At 53.6% G+C, this 12,936-nt stretch overlaps 1 protein-coding gene across 3 annotated transcripts in view; it reads right to left on the bottom strand.

Moving 5' to 3' along the window:
* The window catches only part of SDK1 (sidekick cell adhesion molecule 1), a 728,747-nt gene extending 728,328 nt beyond the window's left edge, over nt 1-419 (bottom strand). For 2 of the 3 annotated variants that reach the window (XM_055410401.2, XM_055410402.2), the window contains exon 1: nt 3-419. In XM_055410401.2, coding sequence (XP_055266376.2) covers nt 3-201 — 199 coding nt within the window. In that variant the 5' untranslated portion in view covers nt 202-419. The remainder of the gene's footprint in view (nt 1-2) is intronic. The other variant, XM_055410400.2, reaches the window with a different exon arrangement.
* Between the last annotated feature and the right edge of the window lie 12,517 nt (nt 420-12,936).

Here is a 12,936-nt window from a genome sequence, read left to right as displayed (position 1 = left end):
ACCTTGAGCCAGCGCCCGGAGCAAGTGCAGCTGCAGCGCCGCGAGCGCCCACCAGCCGCGCCGCCGGCCCGCGCTCAACTTTGTCGCCGGCCGCCCGCCGCGGCTCCCGGGCGCCGCGCGGGCTCCGCGGGGCCAACGCTCGGGGCCGGGCCGGGCCCCCCGCGGCCGCCCCGGGCCCGCCAGCCGGGCGCCGCGGGCCATGCCGAGCCGCCGCCGCCGCCCCCGGCCCCGGGCCCCGAGCGCGGGACGCCGGGCGGGGGCCTCCGCGCCGGGCGCGCAGGGGCCGCGGGGCGCCGGGCGCCGAGGGGCGCGGCGGGGAGAAGTTGTCGTCGCGCAGCCGCCTGCCGCGCCGGCTCCGCGGCACAGGCGCCCGGGCCGCGCCGCGTCGCTGCGAGGGTCCGGCGGGCGCCGAGCAGCCGCCGCCGCCCCCGCCCGGCGCCGGGGAGAAAGTGCGCCCGCCCGCGCGCCGCCGCGCCCCATTCACAGCCCGGCCGCTCGCGCCGCCCGCCGCGCCCGCCGCCGCCGCCGATTGGCCGAGGGGCGGCGCCCCCACGCCCTCGCCCGCGCGCAGACTCGCCGCGCCCGCCCGCCTGGAATTTCGCGCCGGGCCCCGGGCGCCACTCGCGCGGCTGCCCGCGCCGGCTGCGCCCCCTAGGGACGCGCGGCGCGCACTGCAGGCCGGCGCCGGCTCTGCACGCGCGGCTCCCGCGGGGGCGGCCCGGCCTTGCCCGGCCCCGGCGCGCCCGCGCGCAGCGGCGCTCCCACGCGCGGCCGCGGGACGGGCTGGCGGGCGGGCGGCTGGTGGGCGCCCCTCTCGCAGCGCCCCGGCCCGCCCTCCCCGCTGCCCCCGGGGAGCCGCCCCCTCCCGCCCGCTCGGCGTTCTGGTGCTCAGGCGCCAAGTTGCCGGGATTGCAAACGAGAAACACGCCGGATTGGGTTTTCAGATCCCAGCAACTAGAGGCACCTCTGGGTGCAGACCCGCCGCCGGTTGAGAGGAATGGACACTGGCTTTGGAAGCGCGTCCAAGGTCATGAACGGCCGGCGGGGAGCACAGCTTGGGCTGCTTCCCAGCGTGGGGTGGGCGGGTCTCCTAGGGGAAGCATCTGCTAGGGGGAGGGTCTCCCAAGGGGAGGGTTCACTAGGGGGAGGGTCTCCCAGGGGGAAGGTTCACTAGAGGGAGGGTCTCCCAGGGGGAAGGTTCACTAGAGGGAGGGTCTCCTAGGGGGAGGATCCACTACGGGGAGGGTCTCCTAGGGGGAGGATCCACTAGGGGGAGGGTCTCCTAGGGGGAGGATCCACTACAGGGAGGGTTCACTAGGGGGAGGGTCTCCCAGGGGGAAGGTTCACTAGAGGGAGGGTCTCCTAGGGGGAGGATCCACTACGGGGAGGATCTCCTAGGGGGAGGATCCACTAGGGGGAGGGTCTCCTACGGGGAGGATCCACTACAGGGAGGGTTCACTAGTGGGAGGGTCTCCCAGGGGGAAGGTTCACTAGAGGGAGGGTCTCCTAGGGGGAGGATCCACTACGGGGAGGATCTCCTAGGGGGAGGATCCACTACGGGGAGGGTCTCCTACGGGGAGGATCCACTACAGGGAGGGTTCACTAGTGGGAGGGTCTCCCAGGGGGAAGGTTCACTAGAGGGAGGGTCTCCTAGGGGGAGGATCCACTACAGGGAGGGTTCACTAGAGGGAGAGTCTCCCAGGGGGAGGGTCTCTGTGTGAAGAGGGTCTCCTAGAGCAAGGGTCCCCCAGGGGAGGGTCCCCTACATGGAGGGTCTCCTTCTGCGAAGAGTCTCCTGGTTCTCTTGGGCGCCCGCAAAGCGGGGTGGGCGCGGTCGGCGGAGCTCCGCCGCATGTGGTAAGCATTAGCCGAGTTTATGGGGTGAACTAAGCGCCCTGGAGGCTCGGAGGCCAGCATTGTTGTGGGAGGAGGGCCTGGGAGGTGACACGCAGTCTGAGGCCCGGGGCCTGTGATGACCGAGTGCGATCCTAAGTGGTGATGGCAGCGGACAGGGCCTGCGCCCCGCTGGGTGTGGGTTCCTTGTTGCTGCGTTTGTTGCTCCAGGTGAGGACGACTGAGGCGGAGAGTGGACAGCGGGTCACGTGGCCGAAGTTTCTGAGTGAGGGTTAGCTCCAGCTTTCAGAGCACCCACTGTGCGCTCCCCAGCCTCTACCAAGTCTGAACAATGACCCTGAGAAGGAAAGGTGGGGAAACTGAGGACCGAGGACAGCAGCCAGTTGAGGAGGTGGATTCTGAACGGGATGGGATCCCAGGGCCTGCCCTCTGCCCACTTCCTACATCGTGCGAGGAGGGCTGAAAAGTGAGATGCGACCCAAAGCGCGCGTGTTCTCTAACGCCCTCTTGAAACACTCGTGTGCACGCACTCCCATACCACAGCAGAACCCTGGGGACCGAGGGTGTCCTAAGGGCACTGAGGGGTGGGCTGGGCAGGGGGGCTATGTTAGTCTCCCTTGCAGCAGCCCTGTGTATACTCAGTGGTAAGTACTGTCTGACTCTCTGCACCCCACCCCCACCCCGTAGCCCACCAGGCTCCCCTGTCCATGGGATTTTCCAGGCAAGAATATTGGAGTGGGCTGCCACATCCCTTTCTGGGACCGAACATGAGTCTCCTGCATTGGCAGACGGATTCTTTACCACTGAGCCACCAGGGAACCCCCAGTTATTCTTACGTTATGCAGCAGCCCTGGGCCTCTTCTAACTTGCAGGGTTATGTAAGAGTCTAAAGAGGAAAATGAGCCGTGCCTCCAGGACGCTGGCCACTCCGGCAGGCCAGCCCTGTGCCGGGGCATCACACTCACCCCCGCCACACGCTGTGTGAGAAGTGTGTCCCTAGTGCAGCCGGGAAACGAGATGAAAGAGGTCAAGTGGCTTTGTTTCGGAGCACCTCTGCCCTGCTCAGAGATGTGGAGGGGGTGGGAGGGAACCTGTGGAGCGGAGGAGGGTTTGGAGGTCTCAGCTCCACTCTTTCCAGCTGTGAAATCCAGGCAAGCTGCTGACTCTATGTTCCTGTAAAGAGTAAGGAACAAGCCCCGTCTCACAAGCTTGTTGGGAAGGAGTAAGATAATTCCCAGTCAATAAACGCGAGTTTCCCTTTCCTCATACCAGTTTGTCCTGAAGCAAACCACCCTCGCTCTGCCTGCCAGCTGAATCCTGTCCACATTTAACCTCTTCCTTTTGTCCAGGAACACATGCCCACGACCTTCCTTTCTAATAGCAGCCCGTCCCCATCTTACGCTTCAGTGGCTCGGTCATGTCTGACTCTCTGCGCCCCCATGGAAGGCAGCACACCAGGGTTCCCTGTCCTTCAGTGGCTCAGGCAACTTCTTGACGTCAGGACGCTCAAACAAGTGCCCCGAGCCTCTTTTGCTGTGATTGATTTTGCAGTTCAGAGGAACCTTTATGGGAACTTGCTTGGAAATTGGAAAGCCAAGCCAGTATGCTGGAGGTTGCAGCAGAAGCATTGACATCACTGCCACTCCGAAAGGGCTGGAGACACCTCTGGGAAACTTTTTATCCCAGCATCATCCTGAGTAAGTGAGGCTCTAATGGCGTCTCATTTTACCGTTGAAGGAACCAAGCCAGGGAAGTTTAATAGACACAAAGTAGCCGTGATGAAGTCAGAGCAGGACCAGCTCTCCTGAGTCCAATTCTAAGCCTTTTCCACACCAGGCAGTGTTACCTCCTACATGACCCATTAGGTTACTGTCTTAGGGGATATGTTTAGACTCTAGGTCTTCTTGAAAACAGATTACAGAGAAACCCCTCTATAATGCTGGGGCAAGGAGGTGGCCAGCACAGAACTGGAATGTTTCTGCCCCAAAAGGCCAATTAATTTTTCAGTGTAATTTTATCCAGCCCAATGAGAAGGTCTCAAGAAGTGAACATTTTATACATATTTTAAAAGCTTTAGCCATATACGTATTCTAAAGGACCAAGGTGTGGAGGCATGTTACTCCATGAAACCAGGGTTATTTTTCTTTAAAAAAAAAAAAAAGTTATGGCTAGTTCCTATTTCCCAGAACAAGAAGTTAGGGTTTTCCCTGCCTACTTAGAGAAAGGATTTTCAGAACAAATGATAATTGAAGTGGAGTTAGTACTGTTCGCTGAGACCGCTGGTATTTTCAACTTGTCATAAACTGAAGCTCTTCCAGATGTGGTCCATGGGCCATCAGCCTCATCTGGGAGCTGGTAAGAAATAGAGAATCTCAATCCCTTCCTGGACCTGCTGAATCAGAATCCATAGTTTAACAAGATCTCCAAGGGATTCACATGTGGATTAAAGCTGGAGACTCACACTGTCTCAAAGACTTAATAAACATGCTGAATCCAGCTCTGTTCTCACTGCTCCTCCCTACAGACCTCCTTTCCTGCATTCTGTGCTTTCTCCCCTTCTTTTGCCCATCATGGGTCATGAGATGAAAGACTTTTTCATGATAGACGTATAATTTTGCTTTTTTAAAAGGAAAATATGCCTCTTCCTAGACCATAATAGACTCAACTGTGTAGACTCAACACACTTATGGGACCATGGGGGATAAAAAAAAAAAAAAAAGAAAGAAAGCTAAGCAACAAACTCTATATAAATGCTATTTATGTCCGTACAGAAAATAGATAAACAGTTCCTAACAGAAAGATGAGCAAAGCCCATGAACAGGCAAGTCTGGAAGAAATACAAAGGGGAAAAAATCAATGCTTGAAGACTGCCCAAAGAAATGGATCCAAGAAATAAAAAATTAAAGCAACAGTGCTCATAAAAGTGTTAAAGGACTGACCATGGCAAGTAGTGGTGTGTGGGAAAGGCACTCAGGTTGTGGGTGGAGGCAGAAAGTAAGCCTTCCCGGAGAGAAAGCTGCAGTCTGCAACCAAGCGTTAAGCACGCGTTGTCTTTGACCCGGCCAGTCTCCCTTGCAGGCGCACAAACGCGCTTGCGTTGCCCACCGCAGCGCTGTTAGCAACGCCGACGGCGGACAGCGGCCTCACTGCCCATCCGGGAAGCTTGAGCACAACGCGGTGAATCCGCACAGCAAAATCCCGCGAGACTCTGAAAAGACCGGAGCAGAAGAAATCAGAACAGAAACGCCTACTATATGCAGCTAAGCCTTCTCTCGTAAAGTTATAGGGCAAGTATAAGTAAAAGCATCCCTCTTATGTTCGTTCTGTTCTTTTTTTCTAAAAGGGTGGATGCCAAACTTAAATGTTTCCTTTAGGGGATTTAGAATTATACGATTTTTCTCTACTTTCTACAAACAATTTCAGACGTGAACATGTATTTCGTAATAAACAAAGAGCTTATTTTTAAAAAGCAGATGGCGAGCAGCCCGAGTCATTTCTCACCTATCACTCATTAAGAAATGTCCCTCATGGGTTCTCAGTGGCTCTTTTGAGAAAAATATTCCCCGATCCCGTTAGAGGCTAAGTTACTGCATCAACATCTCCGCACAGAGGTGGTGTGCCCGTACCCGTGCAAACCAAGGCAAGATGGAGGGGACTCCTTAATCTGGTTTCCATGGCCTTCTGATCGATGTCTACCCTCTGAACGCCTTAGTCTCACTCCAAAAACCCCACCACCTGCCTATCCTACCCTCACCCTCACCTTTGTTCCGTTGCCTAGCAACCCATTAACAAGCCACCAGGTGCTGCCTTTGACTCCTATGGGGGCCCGTGCTTTGGTTACCTTAGAGCCTACCCAGTTTCCTGAGAATCTTTTCATAGACTGAACTCTCATGAAATGCTCCTAAGGGGACTGCAAAAAGAGGTACCAGAAGTTTGGTTCCCAGGTGGCTCAGTGGGTAAAGAATCTGCCTGGAGTGTAGGAGACCCTAGGAGATGGGGGTTCGATCCCTGGGTCAGGAAGATCCCTAGAGGAGGGCATGGCAAACCACTCTAGTATTCTTGCCTGGAGAATCCAAGGGACAAAGGAGCCTGGTGGGCCACAGTCCATGGATCTCAAACAGTCAGACACGACTGAAGTGACTCAGCATGCACACATCCATGCACCAGAAATTTACCAAGCTTCCAAAAATCTTCTACCAGCCTTCTTTAAGGGTAATTGTCCTTTACCTTTCTAAGTTCTTAATGTGTGATCCCACGCCATGATTATCATCACCTGGTCGGAAATGCAAATTCTAGGGCATCACCCCCAGTGTCAGAATCTCAGGTGAGCCCTCAGGGGATTCAGATGCATGCTCAACTTGGAAGACCCACTGGAAAGTAATTCCTTCTGTTCTTCTCAACAAGTGTTTATTAAATTCCGGGTTTGTGCCAGCTCCAGTGCTAGGCAAGAGAGAAACAAGCAATTACAGTAATTGTGTGATAAGCGAAAGCACTTAAAGGAACATCGGAGAAAAGATCTCGAAGCCTGGGGGAATCAAGGAAAGTTTTCCGGAAGTCAAGTCTAAATGTAGAGCAGAGGGGTAAACGGGAGTTGAATCAACAGCTGGGAGACATAAGGACGTTCCAGACAGAGGGGCACCAGGTGAGGAAGCCGGAGCCTGGGTTTTAGCCTGAGGCCAGTGAGCGTCTACCTACGGCTTTAACAGGCAGCTACACCATGAGGTACGTGTTTAGAAACATCATTCGGATGGCGGGTTGGACTGGAGTTGGGGCCAGATTGGAAGCCGGGAGACCTGCTGGGAGACCATTGCAGCAATTAAATAGGAAGTGGCAGTGACAGGGGATGGCAGGGAAGGGGTGGATTAAGGAGCTGTTTAGGAGGGAGGATCCATACTTGAGGAAGGGAGGTGTCATAGAGGACACCTGCTTTCTGGCTTGAGCAGCTGGAAAAACAGCCTTTTGTTTCTTAAGAGGGTGGACACAGGTGGAGGAACAGGCCTGGAGGGATGAAGGTGGGGGAACACTGATTCCGCTCTGAATGTTGGAGTTGAGATGCCTGTGGAATAACATCACAGACATGAACACTAGACGGGTGGGTCTGGGGGTGAAGCAGGAGGAGGGGGCAGAGGCTGGGGAAAGGCAGGGGAGGACGGTGGTGTCCGGCTGATGGGGAGACCGGTGACTACAGCGGCTCTTCAGTGGCAAAGACAGCAGTGTCCAGAAGCTCTGGATGGAAACGTGACCCCTGGACTTAGTGACCAGGGTGTTCTCCCAGACCTGGGGCGGCAGTTTCAGCGGGAGCCTGAGCCAGCCCCAGGTCGGGGAGGAATGAGTGGCAGATGGAGGTGACATTTTCAAGAGGTTTAGTGCGAAAGTGAGGGTAGAAGGTGGCAAGATTATTTGGTGTTTGAGGGAAGTTTCTTTTCTGTAGAAAGGGAGACCCAAAAAGAGGGGTTGGTAATTAATAGCTCAGGGTCCTGAAGACCCTTGGAAAAGTGAAAAGTGAAAGTCGCTTAGTCGTGTCCCACTCTTTGTGACCCCATGGACTATACAGTCCTTGGGATTCTTCAGGCCAGAGTACTGGAGTGGGTAGCCTTTCCCTTCTCCAGGGGATCTTCCCAACCCAGGGATCGAACCCGTCTCCTGCGTCACAGGCGGATTCTTTACCAGCTAAGCCACAAGGAAAACCCAAGAACACTGGAGTGGATAGCCTATCCCTTCCCCAGCGGATCTTCTCGACCCAGAAATTGAACCGGTGTCTCGTGCATTGCAGGCGGATTCTTTACCAACTGAGTTATCAGGGAAGCCCAGACCCTTGGGAGTGTCCTATCAAGCGAAGGTTTGGCCATATACAGGGGAAGGCCATCCAGGCCACTGTAAAGGGAGGCCAGGGAGAGGGGCAGGGGCACAGCCTCTTTGCTGAGCAGGTGGGGAAAGTTAAGGACGATGCGGCTGATATTCTCTGTTTGCTTATCTACCCTTTCTCTCTCCTCATCACTCTCTTCAACAGGGGACCTTAGTTACTTTAGGCATAGGAGGAGGAAGGGAACTGGCAGACTCTGAGAAGTTTTGAGGTATTTCCTTTAGAGGGAGGGAGAGACTTTAACAGCAGATTCAGACATCTCCCCACCTGGTTTTCACATGCTGGTGCTCAGGTGCTTCAGGCGTGTCTGACTCTTTGCAATCCCATGGATCGTAGCCTGCCAGGCTCCTCTGTCCATGGGATTCTCCAGGCAAGAATACTGGAGTGGGTTGCCGTTTCCTCCTCTGGGGATCAAACCCGCGTCTTTTGTGGCACCTGCATTGCAGGCAGATTCTTTACTGCTGAGCCACCAGGGAAACTCGGTTTTCACAGAAGCGTGATCTTTAATGCTCACAACAGTCTCCGTGATAGGAGATGTGTTGCTGCACCTCACTGAGGTTCGGTGAGTGTCCGTCGCTTGTCCAGGGAGCCCAGCCAGTGAGCGGGGGTCCTGCTGCTGTCTTCTGCTTCGGAGGCAGGCAAGACAAAACACTGTACAGACAGCATCGTGAACACAGACCAGAGGGGACCTTAAAGGGCATCTTGTTTAAAAGAGGAACTTTTAAGTCAAACACAAGAAAGCTCTTAATTCCCTTTGGGAACAAGGCCTGGAAGCGATGGGATCTCAGAGCTGAAAGGGAGAGTCGGAACAGTTCTTAATGCCTATTAAGTCCAATCGTCTGCCGGAGGCACTCAGCTCCTCTTTGTCAGCCCTCAAGATCGTTCCATTTGGAGAAAGCTCTGGTTACGACCAAGGTCTCACTTGCCCTGAACTGTACTCGGCCTCTCTGCAACATCCATCCGCTGGTCCTTAGATGCACTCAGGAGCTTATGCAAGCATCACTGTCTCCTGTCTCCAGTGTCCCAGTGGTGTGTGGTTCACTGGAAAAAAATAAACACTGATTTAAAAGTAAATAGTGGAAGGAGCTGTGAAGGTTGTGAGAGCTGGAGAATAATCTAGTCCCATCATTTATCTGTGGAACAACAGTGAATATTCCATGGTCCCTCTTTTGGCTTCAGTGTCATCATCCCAAAATGTGGTATTAAAAAAAAAAAAAATCACTTTACTCGGCTCACAGGTTCTAAGGGTCAGGGATTTAATCAGGGTGCAGCCAGGAAAGGACTGGGGACTGGAATCATCTGGAATATCCTCATCGATATCTGGTAACTGCGTTGGGATTACTTGCAGGCTGGGCTGGATTGCAGCTGTTAACCAGACTGCATTCATGCAGTTCCTCCATAGGACTTGGGCTTCCACACGACATGGCAGCTGAGTCCCAAGAGGGAGCATCTGAGAGTGTCTGGAAACTACATGACCTCGCATGACCTAGCCTTGGAAGGAATGCACCATCGTTTCCTCTATTGGTTGAGACTGGCCCATATTCAAGAAGAGGGAGAATTAGATGCTATCTCTTGACTGGGCTGCAGGTAGCAAGGAGGCAGTCACCTTACAGGAGAGCAGGCAAGTTGCGAAATACCGTTGTAGCCATCTTGGAAAACACAGTCTCCCAGAGACAATCCCTGTGGACCCAGGGAAATATTGGGTTGGCCAAAAAGTTTGTTCAGGCTTACCCTACCATCTTACAGGAAAACCCCAAAGAACTTTTTGGCCAACCCAGTACTTGGAAGAAGAGAACTTTGCAGGGTCCAGGAGTCCTGCCTTAGAAACGCAGGACTCAGATTAGAAATACACAGCCCTCCACATCAGCCATCGCTTCTACTGCTAGGTATTATGTGTCCCACCCCACAAACTCGTATGTAAAGCCTGATACCCAATACCTTAGAATGCGTACTTGGAAAGCGGCTTTCAAAGAGGTGACATAAGTTACCATGGGGTCATTAGGGCAGGCTCTAATCCATTCTGACTGGTGTGCTTGAAAGAAGCAGAAATATGGGAACACAGGAACACCAGGATGCCCACCCAGAGGAAGACCCTGTGAAGAGGTGGCAAAGCAAGCAGCCATCCACAAGCCAAAGAGAGAGGCTTCGGAAGGAATCTGCCAATGCCATGGATGCGGATCTCTGGCCTCCAGAACTGTGCGAAAGCTACATTTTGTTGCCTAGGCCACCCAATCCGGAATCTGTCAGGGCAGCCCTAGCAAACGGATACAGTGAGTGAGTCGGCGTCGCGGTTTATGGACACAGTCACCGCTGCCCACCCATGCTCCCTGGCATCTCAGCCTCAAGTAGAACATTTATCATGTGTTTTTACCTTTCACTCTCCCGTGCCCTATTCAATTAGGAAGTGAAGCTGCGAGCTGATCGACTCCATCATCCTGAGAAGTTATTAAGTGAAAAGAGGCGCGTGACTGCAGGGGCACACAGAGACTGTGGAAAGTGCTCTGGTGACACATGCATATGAAAAGCTTTAAAAGAAATCATATTCTCTGGCCCAAGATTACATTCCAATAAATATCTCTTTAAAATAATTGAAAATGCGAAGATTCATGTACAAGAATGCTTATCTTGGCATTGTTTGTGATAGGAAAAAAAATTGGAGGCCACCTAAATGTCTAAAAGTAGAAATTATTATCCATCATGGTTTATCGGCTCCATGGAATACTGCGAATTTATTAAATCTGTATTTTCAAAGAATATTTAATGACCTAGGAAAATGGTCAGGATAAGTGGGAGAAACTGTCTATATCATTTTTCTTTTTAAAAAAAAATATGGAATACATGGGTATATTTTGGATGGCTGGATGGCTGTAAAGATGGATAAATATTAAAAAACAATTGGAAGAAAATGCACTAAAATATTAATGGTGATCGCTCCTATATAGGATTATAGGTGACATCTTCATTAAAAAACTTAAGAATTCTAGACTGAATACATTTCACTTTATAATAGTGAGTAAACAAAAATAAGTTATGTTTTAACGTGGAGGTGGTAGCAGCCACTCTCCTCCCACCTGAGGAGCAAAGAGCATTCGTCCAACTCATACTGGGAGACGTTTGGAATTTTCAGGACTGCTGCATCTTCCTTTCCTCTTTAACTTCTTTCAAGTTTTGATTGGGGGATAACTGCTTTACACCGTGGTATCAGTTCCCGCTGGACACCCACGGGAATGGGCGGTAAGAATACACCTTTCTCCTCCCTCGTGAGCCTCCCTGCCCGCTCGGCCATCTCGGAGCCCCGGGCTGAGCTCCTGCGCGGGACGGACAGCAGTGCCCCACTAGCTGTCCTTTTACACAGGGCAGTGTGTGTATGTCGATGCTACTCTGCCAGCTCTTTTCCTCTCAAAAGCCATCACAGCGGAGTCAGCCTCCGGGCCCAGCTGCCTCCGCTCTGGGGCCAACCGTGGCTTCAAAGAGCACGCGGTCGGGGGACCGTCACAGGATCTGAGAGCGGGAAGGGGCCCCGGACGCCGCCTCGCGCGGCGCAGCTGCTTATCCCGCTGTCCGCTGGCCAAGCAAGGGCGTGCGGCGGAACACCCGTTTGCCATAATAAGCCATTGTGAGTCTCTCGGCCGTGAGGTTGTCTGCGTCGTTTCCCAAGCTACTTGTACTTTCCAGTGTACCGTTTCCACAGGGAAGCACGGGCCGGGGAGGACGTGGTTTCACGGCAACACGCGGGAGGCGAGGCTCCCGGCTGCGCTCTGGCTGCCTCTGCGCCGTGGGTCTGCAGCGCGCCGTGGTCAGCGTGGGCACGGAGAGTGGGCCGCGCTGGCCAGAGCCGCAGCCGCGTGTTCAGCTCTCGGCGGTGCAGCTGAAGAGGGAGGTCACAAGCTAGAGACTCAAGTGCCGAGTGAGAAGGCTAACAGAACACAGGGCGTGGAGACAGAGGCGGGGGCCTCCTCGCGGGTCTGCCGGCTCTTCTTATTTAATTGGATTTAAAAAAAAAAACAAACTTTATTTGGCTTTGTGGGGCGGGGGTTGTTTTGTTTCTTGCGCTGTGCAGCCTGAGAGATGTTAGTCCCCTCACCAGGGATCGAACCTGCGCCCCTTGCACTGGAAGTGTGGAGCCTCAGACACCGAACTGCCAGGAAGTCCCATCTGGTGGCTGTTTTTAAAGATCTGACTGTGTGGGTAAGTTATTAGAGATTATTTTAGCACCAGTTGCGGGGAGGGCCCTATCAATCCTGAATACTCATTGGAAGGACTGACCCTGAAGCTCCAGTATTTTGGCCACCTGATGCAAAGAGCCGACTCATTGGAAAAGACCCTGATGCTGGGAAAGATTGAGGGCAGGAGGAAACCGGGGCAAAAGAAGATGAGATGGTTGGATGGCATCACTGACTCAATGGACCTCAGTTTGAGCAGACTCCAGGAGATAGTGAAGGACAGGGAAGCCTGGCGTGCTGCAGTCCATGGGATCACAAAGAGTCAGACATGACTGAGTGACTGAACAGCAAGGGACTCACAAGGAGGCGGCACTCTCTGTGAAAGGCAACTTTCAAAATCATAGCTGCAAAAGGAGAATGAAGGAAGTTAAAAGGAACACCCAGCAAGGAGGGGCTAGGGCGTGAGGGGAGAACATTGAAAGACAGGTATTTCATGAAGAGGTGGGACAACGAGCGATGTCTTCTAGTGACCTGGTGCCCTTCCCAGGAAGATCCAGTATCCTATTTGTGTCTTGCCTGACATGTTCTAGCAAAAGTGCATGGTGCCTGCCCGACCCCTTCCCCGGGTCCCCGGCTGACAGCACCATGTTGCTCTTCCCTGGATGCGTTACCCGGGTTTGCGCCAGTGAAGCTCATTTGCCACTTTCCTGCCCAGGCTCTCAGCCTTGAAGACCTCCCGCCGTTCATCTCCATTGGCCTGACGTACCACCACCCAGGAAGGTCCAAGGCCATGTGCCGAGTCGCTGACTTCACTGGGCAGTCTTCTTCCAGACTGTTTGCAAAAACATCACAAGGGACCGTCTCCAGGGCTCCTCGTCCGGGCCCCGCCAGCTGAACCGCTCCTGCCAGAGTTGCCTCCTCATGACTGTTCTTTTCTCCCTGCCTCTAAATCATTTTCTCATCCATTAAAAAAAAAAAAAAACAACCACATTGCCCACCAGTCCTATGCTAACTAAAGGTCTAAAAATAGATGTTGGGGCAGAACCATGTCAAGGG

The sequence above is a fragment of the Moschus berezovskii genome, chromosome 27 (genome assembly GCF_049115385.1).
Source record: "Moschus berezovskii isolate FMDL1 chromosome 27, NW_MosBer_1.0, whole genome shotgun sequence".
NCBI lineage: Eukaryota > Metazoa > Chordata > Mammalia > Artiodactyla > Moschidae > Moschus > Moschus berezovskii.
The sequence above is the reverse complement of the archived record's forward strand: the minus strand, read 5'-3'. Positions and strand labels throughout refer to the sequence as shown.